Genomic DNA, 16,314 nt, shown 5'->3' on the forward strand with positions numbered 1-16,314 from the left:
TGTAGTTCTAACCAGTGTGTATTCTTTATTTATTGAGGTGAATGACATCTCTCTGCTTGGAGAAAACCACAAGGATGTGGTCAGTATCTTGAAAGAGCTGCCTATTAAGGTGACAATGGTGTGCTGTCGTCCAGTAGCTCCACCTGTTACTCAGCCAGAAATACTAGAGAATCTAAGCCTATCTGAGGTTCATCTCACAGAAAAGGTATTTCTTCTTTAAACAATCACTGAAAATGACAGTTTCCTTGAGGGAAAAAAAAAGATTAAGTTCTTCTACATTATTAGAAATATATTTTAATATTTTTGGAATTGGAGGCAGTCTAATAGGAAACAGCAAATAATGTTTATCTGCTATTTTTTGGCCCCCAGAAGATAGGAATACTGGCTGGTCATAGGCAAAAATATTCCAGGATTTGGGGCTGTCTGTCTGTGTACTGTGCTTCTTGTTCTGTAGGCAAGATACAGGATATAGCAAGTTGAACTGTGGGTTCTTTAGAATCTGAATGTATTTAATCTAGTTTTGAACTTTGCTACCTGGGTTTGTGTTGTGCATAACTGTGTTTAAATTCCTTGACTTACACTTCTGTCGCTTGTGAGCGCACAGCTCTGGGCAGCCTGGTGAACTAAACATGTAGGAATGGCCTAGGGTGTAGAATACAAAGCAATAGCATTTGTATGAAGAGAGAAACAGTTAACTCTGAGTTCTGAGTGAGGCACCAAATTCAGCTTATAGTTTCTAAACTTCTCTATGAAACCAACTGAAGAACAGTCTGTTTATGTACATATTTGTTTGTTTTTACTTTTATTAAATATTCTGGCTACTGTCAGTATAATTACATTTAATGAAGGCCTATTTTAGACATATCATTTAATAACATATATTTCCCATTTATTTAAATGCGTATACTCATAAAGTTTTTTGAAGATTTTAATTTGACAGATATTGCATTTTGTAAATATTTTTGTAGTGAGTAATTTAATATACTTGCAGCTTGGATATGAAGGATATTTGAATTTTGTGCTAGGTTTATCAGTGTTCGTTTAATCTCCCAAGTGCTTACATTTCTTCTGTGTTTAGAGATATCCCATAGGTTTTATCTGATTTTTGTAAGGAGGATTTTGTCTCTGAAAATTCCAAGTGTTTACATTTTATTGGTGAACATTTACTGTTTTTCTCAGGGTCACATAGAACTTGGATTCATTGGCTCTTCAGACACAGAGGGAACAACTTTGGAAACAGCTGATGAGGGTCAGAGTATGGAGGAGGTGCAAAGCTCTTCTCTGGCAATGTGGGAAACAGACGTACAGCACATAGAGTTGGAGAAAGGGAGTATGGGACTTGGATTTAGCATATTGGACTATCAGGTAATTTCTGCACTCTTTTGGATGAAGGACAAAATACTTCATATTGTTTGGATCTTGCAGAATGTTCTATGCATTTTAAGAGTAAACATTAATTGAAACTAAGCAATAGAGTAGAGCTAATCACAGCTGTAGGCATTCCAGTAATTATATTACATATTCCTCTCATTGTATTAAGACTGCAGGTCCTAATGATAATGGTAATACTGGTTCAGAAAAACAGATAATCCATTATATGCTAGGATTTTCAGATAGCTGTCTCCTAGTGACCCAAGGACAACGAATTATGTAGCCAGCATATTTAGGCTTTTAGCCATGTATTTTGCACCTGCAGTGAGGTGTTTAGGGCAAGATCCAATAAAGGACTTAAATGCTTAAAGCAGGATTTACTAAAATCTAGAACTCTAATTCTGAAATCCCTTGCTTAGCTGCTGTCTGTCAGGGACATGCTTAAACATCCCCATTCATTTTGTGTTTGACCTCAGAATTCTTGGATATCTAAAATGTGTTTCTTGGTGTGTCCCAGTCCACAGGTCACTGCCTGTCTCTTGCCTTCACTTGGTAAAGATGCCAGAAAAAATATTCCTCCTAGTCCCAGTTTTTCAGTGGATGATTTTTAATTGAATGTCAAGTAATTTCTCACTGAGGTCAATGTAGGCTTTTGCTGAGCTGTTTTGTGGTGCTGTGGGGGTCAGATCTCTTTCCAGGTTTCTGCTGGATCTTGTCCATAGAAATGCATTTACATCTGGAGATAACTTCCAGGGGGAAATTATGGCCCCAGGGCACTCCTTACAATTAAGCTATGGCTTAGATTTTGCATTTGCACACTGATAAGGTAAAGAGCAGTGTAGTGTAAAATATTTGATGCTAGCTTTTTTTGTAAAAATCAGTATATTAGAGGATGGTCCCTTAAAAGCAGTTTTCTTTCTTAAAAGCAAACATCATTTTGTTTTGTCTTGTTGATTAGTCCTATATTATGTTCCTCTCACATGTATTTAATTAGGCATGCACAAGACCTTGCCCCTTGAAAACTTCTTTCTCAGTTGAGCAAGATCATGAAGTATAAGACAATTATTGTAAATAAGTTCCACTAGAGTGCATGTGTTACATTTACCCCAGTCTACATTGCCCGCCTGTCTCCTCAAACCTCTTAGTGTAAGGGAGGATGGAGTTTTTAACACTGTTGCTACAGTAGGAAGTCATTGCATTTCTGGTGTGCATGAGCAGCACTGTGCACACATGTATAGTAGTATTTTAAATTGGAGATACATGATGGAACATCACCTAGAAAGGAGAAATAATTTTCACATTTAAGAATTAAAAATTAATGGAGTTCTAAATGTATGGACAATACAGACAGGATAGTTTGCTCCTACTGAAGGTTCATCTAGAGGAGAGCAACACTTCTTAATAACACAACTCTAGTTATTAAAAGCTTATGAATAAACATTCTCCTCCTCAATATACAAAAGAGTAAAAAAAAATTAATATTTTTCTTCCCTTTATGTAATTAGGATCCTGTTGATCCAGCAAACACTGTAATTGTGATTCGCTCATTAGTTCCTGGGGGTGTGGCTGAGCAAGATGGTAGACTTCTTCCTGGAGATCGGCTTATGTTTGTCAACGATATCAACTTGGAAAATGGCAGCCTGGAGGAAGCAGTGCAAGCACTGAAAGGAGCCCCAACAGGAACAGTTAAAATAGGAGTTGCCAAACCATTGCCTGTAAGGATTTGCTTATCCTGATTTTGTGTGTTTTGGAGTACAGCTGGTTGCCCAACAATTGCCTTAAATGTAGGAGTGGCCTAGGTAGCATATTGCTGGTGTAGTGATTGCAGGACCTAGCACACCTGTCTTGCAGATGAGAAAACAGCAAAGCACCTTGCAAACAGCAGAGTCTTTCAGGGCTGAAAGTTGCCATAATATTATACACTGTACACTTTACATGGTTCTCTGAATGTGAGAGATGGTGACCTAAAGTTGGTTTTGATTTGTGTGGAATTTACTGATTCCTTTGCTTTGCAAGTGTAGTATTGTTACGGCTGTTATTCTGCTCAGGGAGGTTGTTTGATTTATTCTAGGTGGTGTGTGGAAGAAACAAGAAAACTTTCAAGAGGTTCAATAGCAAATTTTTACTTGCAAGCTTAAGAACATTAAGATAGAATAATACTTGGCAAATTTTAAAATGTAGGCATTTGGTTAGAAATGCAACCATATAAAAGCAAAAAAATAACACTTCAGAAAATGTATATGGGAAAAGAAAGAAAAAGAAAGGATAAGGGTAGAAAGGTATGTAGTCACTACCCATGGATCCAGTGACAAGACTTGATTGTTGCAATTTCACTGCCCCTTCAAAGTGCTGGTCACAGTCTTGGTTCACTGGGGATGGGGGAAACCCATGAAACACGAAGTTCAATGAGTTAATAAACACTCAGGCTAGATGAGAATTCCCAAGTACCTTCACTGTAGTGTAGAGTTTAACACTGTCTCATTTAACGCCATAGATCACCACAGAAGGGCATTTCTCTCTTTGATAGTTTATGACACCTAAGATGTTACAGCTTCCTCTCAGGTTAGCACAGTTTAGCCAGTTATAGTCCATGAGAAGGCATGAATACCTTCAGGCTTTGTGTGAGTGTCCTGGTGAGTCTCTAGAGGGCAGTTTTCACACCTGAGCCACTTGTGTAAGGACATGGACATGATAAAAAAGCACTATTGCACCTTGCAGGATTTGCTTTTTACCAGCCTCTTTACTTATCTGGCTCACAATACAGCTTGTAGCCTTGGGTGATGGGTGATGGGTGTGCACCCCCTCTGCAGGTGGGTGGTTACTTTATGCCTGGTCAGCAAAGCACCTGCTGCTTTGGTAAATGTTTGATGCATTGACCATTACCATTCTAGACCCTTGCAGGTATATATGCAATCTTTGTATTTAAACAGCTCACTTTGTTTATGTTATATTGTGTAGTCTTCAAATTGTATGCATCTAACTGGTTATTTCAGGTTTGGTTTTGTAAGGTAGTCTGGAACAATTTGAAAAAGGAGGTTAAAGGTTACCTATGGTCACTGAGATAGTGTAGGAATGTTAGTGAGTGACCATTAAGTTCAAATCAGTAGAATGGCATTAGTTCATACATACAAGAAAGATAGCTTTCTCTATATTAATAAGCCCAAGCACAGTTTAAGGGTTTCATTTTTGCTTTTAATTAATTGATAATCTTGTAACCCTTATGGATGTAGACACCAAGTTTTCATTTTTAGTAGATCTTTGTGGAGAGAGTGGGAGGGAATGTCTGTTGTTTAAGTTCCCAGAAACTTTGCTTTTCATAGTAAGAGAGTACATTTTAACTTGCTCTGTTAAATTAATTTTTTTTTAATTGGAGACTCCATATTAATTGCAATCAAAATTTCATATACTAGAAGATGTCACTCTAAAACAGAAAATGCATGGGGGTATTGTTTCCCTAAAATTGTAACCATATGGCATTTGCTCTTCAATATTTCATGTATTATGTTTTTCAAGTAATTAAATGTTGCAAATAATTCCTGCTTCTCTTGCAGTACTGGACAAATGCACCTACTATCAAATTATGTTGAAAAAAGCCATTGATTTATAGTCAGAATTACATTTTTTCCTCTAGAAGCTGACAGGTACAATTGTAAAATACAGAGAGTAGATGAAGTCTTCCTGCTTGCAAGCAAGATTGCTCTGTGGCTAGCAAGATTATAAAGACCACTGCTGTTAGGCTCTTTCTCTGTTGGCAGCTGTGATGGCAGTTTTAATGTATCTTAGATAAGACCAGAAACTGAAAATGAGCCTAGACTAAGCTGTGGGCTCTGTGGTATACATGAAAGACCTTTTTCATTATTTGGGATTTTAGAATGAGGTGTGAAGCTAAATCAATTCAGATAATTTAAAAAAAAAAATAACTCTCTTTACCCACTGAATACTGTGACTGTGATTGAAATTACCTCTTTGCTGCATTTGGAATCCATTTGCCTTTCTAAACAGCCCCCTGCCCCTCTCGCAGAATGCACTCTGCACCTGCTGTGTCCAGGCCACTCATCCGACTCAGAGCTTCGTTCTTTCTGCAGCTTTCACCTGAGGAGGGCTATGTCTCTGCTAAGGAAGATTGCTTTTTCTACCCTGCCCAGTCACTTGAGGAGGAGGGGCCAGCTGATGCAGCCCTCTTCCATGCTGAGCTGGCTCTGGTTAGTGGCCCAACTTAACACAGATTTCTTCAGTCTTTGCATTTTGTAGTGAAAGGAGTTGTGTTGTCACTGTCCATGCTTATTTTTTAGTGTTCACTGTCTCCACATTACTCATCCACTGTAGGTGGGATGGATTCTGACTTTGTAGAAACTGATGTCTAGAGACTTTAGCTTTTTGCATGAGCTGTGAATCTGGCCTATGATATGTTCATTGCTGAGGAAAAAGAATATTTTGCTGATGTTTTCAAAAGTGCATGGCTATCCACTTGTCCTTGCATGCACTGAGCAGCCCTTTGGAAATCTCACCTTTTTAGATAAATGTTCATGTGCTTATGATACATCACTTTTCCGCTGTTGAAAGTTTTTGATATTCCCTTTTTGCATGTAATCCAGCCTTACAAGGAATACTCCGCCTTCAAAAGCTGCAAATACTTCCTCCTAATAATATTCCTCAGCCTTCAACATCAGTCAGTGATTATGAGATTTACAAGGTCAAAAGGTCTTCACTTATACAAACAATGCGGCTTACCTGAGCATTCAGTGCCTTACATAGCCCAGAGGTTGCCAATAAGAACTAAGATTAGAAAGGCACAGGAAATAGGGCACCACAAAACCGCAAAAAATCCCCCAACCTCTCCTCCCACAAAAAAACCCAAAAAACATCAACCAACCAAACAACAAACCAAAAAAAACAACACAACAAAGCAACAACCCAGAATACACATGTATATGTATGTATTCCAAGTGTGTATTCTCATTATTGTTTGTTCTGTTCTGGGTCTGATGTTGAAATTATTAGGCCCTCATTTTCTGAGGACTTGAGCAGGGAAGAAGCTTCTGTACAGGAGAACTTAGTTCCTTAGAGAAAGAGTCAAAATTGAACAAAAACCTGAAATGCATCCTGTCAAGGTGAAAAATCTCTGCATTATTGCTTCCAGCAGATGTGCTGTTTTTTCACATTTGTAGATGACAAGCTGACTTAATAGCTTGTTTTTAAACAAGACTGCATGTTTTTAATTCTTCAGTTACCTTTAGCAGTTAGGTAACAGTATTTTTCTTTCTCTATTCATTTAGAAGAAGCACGAGTTTTGTATTCTAAATAACCTTTAATTGAAGATGTGTTGAAATGATCAGATTAAAACTATCTAAAAAATTTGACTTCCATCTGTAATTCCAATCAAAAAAAACCTGTGGAAAATAGCAATGAAAATACATGACATAATAAAATTGTCAGTCAGGTTTGTCAGTTGTCTAATTAAATGTGCAAAAAGGGAAACTAAATGTGCAGTCACCCAGCTGAAGATATGTTTTGAGAGTGCACATATGAGATACTGTTTTTCATAGACAGATCGGTGCTCAGATTTTACAGATATGTCCTGAATTTTCACAATACTTTTTTAGGGCATAGCTTTGGTAAAACGAATATGCATTTTCAAGAAGATGAGCTGAGAGTACATTACAGCAAAGAAGCAGTTTGAATTAACAGTTAAGTCTGTAGGCTTGAAATAATTAAAAATATTATCATTTTTACCCTGAAAAGGAATCAATGTGTTGAATTACTACAGTGAATTACTGCTATAATGGATTCATAATATGATTAACCACAGGGGCTGAAAAATAAGTTAGATCTCATCTTTGTAGATGGGTGCACTCTTCTGCTTCATGCAAGTTTATGATACAAGCATGGCTTTTAATCCAGTAATCATTTTGTTAGCCTAAAATAGGTTCTTGAGCTCTGATAAATAAATAATAATCAAATTATATTAGATAAATAATAATCAAAATTAGGGTTTTTAGGGCTTAATTTTATTCGCGTACTTAAAAGAATATGAGTCTTTGAAAAAAATATGTTTCATTAAAAAAAAAAGGCAAAAATACTACCCATGTCAATGTCTGAAACTTTTCAAAATTTTATTTCTCATGTAAGCATAATAGAAATATACAAATCCTTATAGTAATTTTGTTGTCAAAAAACAAAATAATTTTAAATCTGATTATAAAATCACATAATGAATTTTTTGTATAAATGCCTGTAAAGCACTGTAGTTTCCAGTTTTTTTTAAAAGAGTTTAAAAATAACTGATCATAAGAAGTTGAGTCAAGAGAACATTCATGACATGTGGCACCAAGTGAAGTTCAATATTTTTCCATGCTAATTATTGTAAAAAAAATTAAAAGAAAAAAGGAGGCCCTAATGAAATCAAATATTTAATATAGAAATATAGACTCCAAGAAGTACAGCAGAATTCTCCCAACACTTTATACTTCTTTTAATAGGCATGAGCGTGCCTCAGCCTTGCAACTTACTCTGATTCAGACTCTTGCATTACTTTAGATATTCTTTTTGCAACCTTTGAAGAAGTAGTAACATGGATTTACTGGAAGCAGAAATTTTTCCTACTGCGCTGTGCAAATCTAATTTCAATCTAAAACATGGAATGAAAAAGAAAAAGAAGAGAAGTATCAGTTTGTAGTGGCTGGTTGGTGTGCATGTGTTTGGGGCTTATGTGGTGTGATGGCAACAGCCTGGCTGATTGAATTGCTTTTGTTGTTAGGTGGACTCTGGTGAGGCAGATCTAGCGGATGAGTCCACCTTTGAATCACAGTATTCTCTAGAGAGAGACGTCTTCCAGGACTCAGTGACAGCTCTGCAGGACAGTGCCTGTAGCGGTGAGGTGAACCACAGCTTCTCTCTTCCATTATCAACTCCCAAGGTAAAATCAAGGATGATTTTATTGATGGCAAACTTTGATTTTAAATGTGAGCAGGCAGAAATGTTTTGTGTCATCCTGGTTCAAAATGCTCTATTTACTAGCAGGGTAATAGAGTAGTGCTGATGTCTTGCAGATGTGTTAGTTGAAGAGAGAGAGGCAGATAGAAGGCACAAAGCTTTGATTTTTGCTAGATAAAGCATGGCTTTGCCAGAGTATGGTGAGTTGTTTGTAATATTAAAGGTGTGGTGAGCAGTCTGCTAGAAAAATATAATTGTCATTCAAAGCATAGTAAAGAGTGGTAACACGAAATTGCTCTGTTGCTCTATATTTTAGCATGAAAAGCAAGAATAAATTTTCATCCTTATTTTTACTTTTATCCTTCATAATTAGTATGTTTCTGTGGTTTTGAATGAAATTTTCATAATGACGCTGTAATGAAAAGTAAATCCGTGTATGTCAAAACTCTGCTAATAGTTTTTATGTAAAGCAATAAATGAAGATTTATTTAAGAGTATTAGGAAGATCAATAGCTTTTTTAATTCTTAGTCACATACCCATAAGGATCTGATTATGTTATCTTTCTTTCCATGGGTTTTCATGTTCTTTTTAATCTTTAGATTTTAATATCACTAACCTAGAGCTTTCTAATTCCATTGGAAAGCTAACAGTCTTCATTGAAAACCACTCGGTTTGCAGTTTGTGGTCTTGAGTATAGTAGCTGCTTCTTTTTCTGCCACACCTGAGCTGCAGTAACTCCCGTTAAGCTTTCTGGAATATGTTTAGCTCTTATGAGGTGCTGTTTAGAAAGCAAGATTCATCTTATAATGGTTTCTTCTAATCCACAGAAGAGCACATTTCTGCTGTGGCTGTGGGACAGCTGCCATTGTTTAACTCCGTAATTGTTACTTAAATGGATTATGCATTTTGCATGCTTAGGATCATTTTGTGAGATAGAACTGGATTTACATTATATATCACATTGAGGCTCTAGAAAGTCTTTAGTTATTTTCACCGTTGACTTAAAGATAGCTTTAGTTTACATACTCTATTAAAATACCATGGTCCTGACTTCCCAGTGTCCATCTCTGTACACTAGTATGAAGTGAGTACTAAGTTCTCATCAAGCAGCCTATTCGATTCAAAAAACAAACATAGTGGGAAAACCTGTTCATTAATGACAAATTTTAAAGCAAGGGAAAAGCTGTAAAAATTAAAACAGCACTGTTTGATGCTGTGAAGAATGCAAAGATGTTTCAGTGATTTCTGGCTGCAGGGCAGTTGAGAGGTTCTGAGTGTCACTTTGGTGTTGCATTTAGAATAGGTGTTGAAAAACATACTTAAAATAATGCAGATGCTCTAGTGAGGCCACATGTTACTATAGTTATGAATTCCTGAAATTGTGTTTGTCCTAAAAAATTGTATTATTGGCTTTTCTTTAAGTGAAACAAAAATAAAAATGAGCATATGATTCAACTCTGAATATATGGCATACGAAATAAATGTTGAGTATGATTTGATGCTTGTTTTCACTGATTTGGAAATGGATACGAAACAAACTTTAAAGTAGCTGTCCCAGCTGTATTTGAAACATTGTAAAATAATTTAAATGCATTACAGTATTGTGTTCTCTTCTCAAAAGGGTGGGAAATTATGTCATTGATTATATCATGGAGATTAGTTGTATTTAGGCTCTGCTCAATTATCTTCTCAGCTATTGCTTAAACCACTTATTTACTGGTAAGCCTTTTTTGTTCCTTGTCTGGGGACAGAACAAGCATGTGTGCACTTCATGAAAGTTGACAAAAATGAATTCTAGGGCTCTTGAGACAAAATGTTGCAAAATATCCCCAAATCCTGAGAAGCACGTCTCTCCAGCTTTTTGGAGAAGCAGTAGAACAGTTAATAGGGCCAGTGGATAACAAGACAGAGATAGATAGTTGATTTTGAGCACTTTCATTGCATTTCAGAAAAAATTGTCTAATATTGATACAGAGCCTCTAAGTCGAACTTCTGAGTCCTTGATATATCTTTTTAAAATCTAATGTCCTACCTATTTTTTTAAATTAACTTTCTTTAAAAGGTCAGCTGGAGAATATTTGAAGTTTTTTTCAGAATGTTGTGATTATTGAAATCCCTTGAAACATTTTGAAGAGAAAGCCTCAGAATTTTGGAAGTCTAAACAAATGAGTAGGGAACTTAGTCCTAGTACTGCAGCTGTAACTGGTAGATTTGCAATAATTATTAACTAGCAAGCTTCTGCAATTGCATTATTGTATTTCATTGTTGTCACATTTCAATTCCCCCCCTATTCACCTTTTGCTGAGGTTTGATCAAGTTTTTACTTGTCCCTCTTTCTGAAGAAGTCTTAATATGTTTCTGCTCAGTTAAATGGAAGGTAACATTAATTTCTTAACATAAATTCAGATATTACATTGTCTGAGCTGTTTGAAATTCCTCTTTGCTTGCTAAGTGTGCTGAAAATAAAGACATTGGTTTTGCAGAGTTCTTTCACCTGAGAAAAACAACTGTATGCTTGAATTTTAAAAACTTTCTGGAGTTATTAGGGTTAGTAACTTATTTTACTGATTTCTGGTGTTACAAAGCAGAAGAAATGGTCTAAGAAATCAAGTTAATTTTGTAGTAGAAAGAATGCCTGTAGGTAACTACAGATGAGGTTGATCTTGCTGATCTCACAGCTGTATTTTTAAATTCTATGAGATTAGTTTTTGTTTAAGGTTTCAGCATGAAATGTGGTTTTGAATTATACTACAAATGAATGGTGATTGTTTGTTGTCTCCTGTGTTGAACAGTCTGTTGGAGAGGAATGCCCAAATGCTGCAGGTGATTTCCATGTATCTGAGAAGAATCTGTACAACATGAATCTGAATCAGAGACTCAGAGATGAAAAGTCTGTAGTGGACAGTAGCTTGGAAACTGCAAGTGATTTTACTAAAATAGATCTTCTGACTCTGGAGGTTTCAGATATCAACCGAAATGAAAGTGAAAATACAGCAACATGGACTGGATCTCAGACAGCATCAGAAATAGTACTAAATACAAGCCTTGCTACTACCACACAGCTTGATCCCAATGAAAAAGTAAAGTTGTTTGACTTTTTTTTTTTACAGTAATGTAAAAAGCATATCAAAAACCTGTAATAAGACCAAAGAATTCCCTGCAGAAATTGTCACAATCCAATAGCTGTGTATATTTCTTTGATTAATAATGTCCTTTGAATATGTTAGCTCACATCAAAACTTTGGGATATGGGCCTTTCCAAAACAAGACATAATTTATTTTACTGTCATCAAGACAGTATTTTCTCAGAGGTTGGAGGTACAGAGGTATATACAAGTCTCTCAGGCCTGCCATCCTTAGACACTGCTGGGCATCTTCTGGGCAGGACAGGGGAGTTTTCTTAGCCCTTGTTAACCTTCACAGGGACATGAGTGCGCATAGGAAGTGCACAGCTGGAACTGGGCCTAGGAAGCCAAGGGGGCTGGTTTGAATGTCTTGCATCATGCAGTTCTTGTAAGGCTGTGCAGTTCAGCTCACAAACTGATCTGTGATAGTGCAGTGTGCAAAAATAATTTTCCACTGTGACATTTGTTTGTTATTTATTCCATTCAGTGATTTGTTAAGAAATGCTTAAAAGAGCTGCAATTTCTTACAAGATCTGTTACTTTGGTACTGGCAAATTGTCAGACATCTGTGGTCCTTGAATTCATTCTACTAATTTTGATATCCCTAAATTGAAAGTGTGCTTTGTCATAGATGTGGTACATTGCCTGAATGAAAACAGAAATTATGATCTTTGATGAAAATACTGATCTTTGATGAACTGACTTTTCTGTCTTTATAAGGACTTTTCTCTATAAGGAATCTGACTTAATTACGTGCATGGCTTTTGTGTAAGGCAAAAGTAGTTGAGATCAGTATGACCAATCATTTTTATCTCGGTAGACTAAGCTGGTGTTATTTTCCCTTATGTTAGGATCAATTGCTTTTAATGGAAAAGAGATGCCCACTATCTTTGGAGGGAAATTCCACACCCCAAAATTCAGTCAAAAACTTGTATGAGAAGACTATCACTATTGCAAAAGGCAATTCAAGCCTAGGTAAGTTAGCGAACTTTTTTTGTAAACTCTTCAGGAATATGCCTGTTGGTTTCCCTTGTACATTCCCTGTTTAATTAGTAAAAAATAAGTATTTTCCATTTAGTGGGAACAGGGCATTCATTCCTTGCTGCTCTTTCCCTGTTTGACAGTGATGGATCTGGATCCATTTGCTGTCATTGTGAACACTAAAGTGAAATGTGCAGTCTCACTGAGAATTTGTTCTCCCATAAAGGAGTTTAATCTTTCATAAGTGTTAACAATTTTAATGCATTGTTTTTCCACTACTAATGTAGTGGAAAACCAAGATATAGCCAAGGAATGCTGTAGAAGAACACTGTGGTCAAAGAGCTGCAAATGAGACTTTCAGATATTTGTAAACACAAAATGATCTTGCTTCCTGAGGATGTTCAGATGGGACTAAACGAGCTGTTTGCTTCCTTCCCTCAAGTTTGAAACCAAAGAGCCTCAATGTTTCTTAAAATTATGTCATTCATAAATTTAATAGGCAGTACTTTTGGCTTAATAATATTATCATTTTGTAGTGATGTTCAAAGTTTTTCGATATCTACAATCTGCAACTTCCTGAGCATACTGACTAAAAATATATTTTGGAATCAACACACGCAAGAGATGATAATGTTTTTCATTGTCTTGTCCTGCTCTCAGGTGTGGCCCTGAGCAGTGTGAGGTGAAGAACAAAACAAGAATAGAACCCTCCCAGAGCCCATGCCAGGAAGGCTTTGTGTTGAAAGGCAGTGATGTATGCCTCCTGTTCAGTGCCTTGTTTGTTTATTTGGTTTGATTTAGGTTCCTGATACTGTTTCTTCCAGCTAACTGCATAATCTTGAAGACTCTTTGGGATTGGTAGGGCAGGACTTTGTGTGGGTGCTGGTTATTAGCAGTAACTCTGCAAATGCTTTAAAATGGGCTGTCCGCAGAATAGAATGTTTATGAACAGCCCCTCAGGACTTCCTTGCTGTGCAGAGGTGGGTGTCAAGTTTTTTTTATCGTTGTGATGCTATATTTCAGTGGACGTCTTGACCTGGAATAAACTGCTTTCTTATGGCTGGATGCTCAGTCTGCCATGTACCACCTTCATGAAACAGCCATCCTTCAAAATGGACCTGGTTTAAAAGCAGGATCTGAAAAATAAAATGATGTAGAAAAGGCTGATATGGGTATAAGGTTTATCTTTCATTGGTATGTGGGGCTTGGTTAACTATTACCTTTACTGGCCTCATTGCCAGGCTGTATAAAGTGTAGGTCACAGTGCATTCCAAAGCATCTGGATTTTGTAAAAAAAAGTTTTCTTTACAATGAACTCTTCATTCAGTGGAGTAGGTTTTCATTTATGGATGAATACTTTAAGTTCACTGAATATTAAAGCAAATTTCATCTCTACAGCGTGAAAATGCAGACTTTGGCAGGGCCCATATTGGTCCATATTTTATGCATAAAAAATAGGACTGGTCAAAATACGAATGTGAGTGTTGCTTTCTTCTGGCTTTTGACTGTAGCATTTTTCTTCCAGTCTGAGTGTGCTCTGGCCTGGGAAGCAGCCTCGGCACAGTGACCAGTTTATGTACATGGCTGCACTGCTTTTACCCTTAATTTTTAAAAAAGCAGCTAAGTCAGAACGATGAATGATGTTGAAAGCTGCAGCTGCATTGATTAAATAATTGACGGTTAAGAACTGGCACTTCTTTTTTCCTTTCAAATGGTGTCACCCATAGTTTGCAGCAGTGCTTTAATGCCAGCTGTTGCTGGAGCTCTAACATTTTGACTGTGATTTTTTAAAAGATGAGAAGCACCCAAATGCAGAAGGGCTAAAATGCCATTGTCCTGCAAAAACTTTGGCAACTTTACAGTGGAATTTGCATTTTTAATCTGAACCTGTAGGTTTCCAAAGTGTGACATAAGACTTTCAGGTCTGTAATGATGATGTCAGCATAGAAAAAGGGAAAGGGTGTCTGTTGTATGTGTGATGTTTTCCTAAAATGCTGTTACACTACCCTCAGTAATATCTGCTGCTGTCTTAACCAAACAGCAAGGTTAGGTTCAGAATTTCAAACCATATTTTGAAAAAATAAAAGTTTTTTATTAAGTAGTATTAAGATAGTGGAAGTCCTCTGAGTGGACTTCAAGGGTTCCGGCCCTGCCTTTCCCACTGCCTTAGTGAAGAGCTAAGTTTTTCCTGTTACTTGGGTCTGTTTCATGAACACCAACTGCCCTGAAGATAACAGTGTCAACTCATGTGTGTAAGAACAGTCACAATGACACATGAAGGCCACCCTAAGTCAGTCCCTATAGGTTCCCCATGGGAGAGGAGAAGCCAAGAGGATATCTGTCTTATTTGCCTTTACTGGAAAGAAAGTGGAGTTAAAGGGTATAAATATTGAGAAGCAGTATCCTTCTGTGCCACAGGTAGGATACTGTTTTAAGTAAAATATTGGGCTGTATCCATTAGCAATGTACAAACTTTCACAGAAGTCAGAATGCTCTTCTGGGTCTAAGCTATGGTCCACCTACAAGAGCGGGAAGGCAATCAGCATCACAGTGGGATCTGATTCATGCTTTCTGTTGAAAATAGGTGTGTATTTGTTTTTGGCTATTAATTACCTGTTTAATTATTTCACCTTACAAAGAGAGTTGTCATAAATGAAAGTAAATGTGTATAAACTCAGTGAACCATTAGAAGAGTGTTTTTAAATGTTTTTTTAAGCAATTTCATTATCTTTCTTATTTTTTGCTTAAATATTCCACTGTCTTAATTTTGCTTGTATTAAACTGAGTATGTGAACTGATAACAAGGTCAAGTTGCTGTGATTGTGGTTTGTAATTGCTGTCTCAAAGGAGAAAAGTAAGAGCAACATTTATAGGCTTGGTGATATTGGCAGATTGGCTGACTGACTTTTCCTTTCCCTGTGCCTGATTTCTTTCTCTTGTCACCCAGAGCTGTGGCTCAAAGACATTAACTGTTTCATGTGTTTTTACTGTAGGGATGACAGTAAGTTCCAATAAGGATGGTTTGGGAATGATAGTTCGCAGTGTCATCCATGGAGGCTCGATAAGTCGCGATGGACGGATTGGTGTGGGAGACTGCATCCTGTCCATTAATGAAGAGTCAACCACAAACTTAACCAATGCACAAGCCCGGGCTATGCTCAGACGGCATTCACTCATTGGACCAGACATAAAGTAGGTAAAACTAGATGATGAATTATGGTAGCAAAAAGCTGATAATCAATTTTTTTTAATTTATGCAAGTATTTTAAATGAGAATTTTGTTACTACACATCAATTTACCTTTAAGTTGCAGCATCAGATGGATAATTCACCTTCAGATTACATTTCCATGGATTTCAAAGATGAGATCCCTGAAGTGAGAGGCTTCATATATTCTTAGAAATCACTTTCATGAGTATCATCATTATTAATGTCGTGCCTAGTTTTATTGAAAGAATAGGATTAGACAGAATTTTGCATTCATAGTATGACTCTTCTAGGGAAAGTTACAATTTTCTCAAGATGTTTGTGGTTCTTGAAGGTGGACTGTCCTGGCCATTGCACAAGTAATTACATTTAGTTTTTTTCATGGGTTTTGGTTTTGGATGCCAGACAGAAAGTATGAAATATGATGTTAGTGCACAAAATTAATGCTTGAATCATATCAGTATATCTGTGAAAAAAAAGTAGAAACACTGTTTTTTTGTAGGCACTTCCAATTATTTATTAGTACATATGAATGAGCTGTTGCTCTTGTGCATAACTGTCTGCTCTTGGTAGTAGTAGTTTCAAATTTCCAATAATTTATACAAGTTTTGAGAAGCCCACTTGAACTTTTTCTCAAGTTCACAAAATTTACAAAATTTTAACTGCCTTAAAGTACAATTCTTTCCAGTTGCTGTG

The 16,314-nt window shown here is 36.6% G+C and overlaps 1 protein-coding gene across 15 annotated transcripts in view; it reads left to right on the top strand.

The window, feature by feature from the left end:
• MPDZ (multiple PDZ domain crumbs cell polarity complex component) overlaps window positions 1-16,314 on the top strand; it is a 95,133-nt gene that overhangs the window by 37,651 nt on the left and 41,168 nt on the right. For 14 of the 15 annotated variants that reach the window (XM_050986624.1, XM_030236687.2, XM_050986625.1 and 11 more), the window contains 8 exons: window positions 38-205; window positions 1,180-1,365; window positions 2,877-3,086; window positions 5,457-5,573; window positions 8,129-8,287; window positions 11,098-11,385; window positions 12,282-12,405; window positions 15,405-15,603. In XM_050986624.1, coding sequence (XP_050842581.1) covers window positions 38-205; window positions 1,180-1,365; window positions 2,877-3,086; window positions 5,457-5,573; window positions 8,129-8,287; window positions 11,098-11,385; window positions 12,282-12,405; window positions 15,405-15,603 — 1,451 coding nt within the window. The remainder of the gene's footprint in view (window positions 1-37; window positions 206-1,179; window positions 1,366-2,876; window positions 3,087-5,456; window positions 5,574-8,128; window positions 8,288-11,097; window positions 11,386-12,281; window positions 12,406-15,404; window positions 15,604-16,314) is intronic. The other variant, XM_050986627.1, reaches the window with a different exon arrangement.

This window comes from Serinus canaria, chromosome Z, assembly GCF_022539315.1.
Source record: "Serinus canaria isolate serCan28SL12 chromosome Z, serCan2020, whole genome shotgun sequence".
Lineage (NCBI taxonomy): Eukaryota > Metazoa > Chordata > Aves > Passeriformes > Fringillidae > Serinus > Serinus canaria.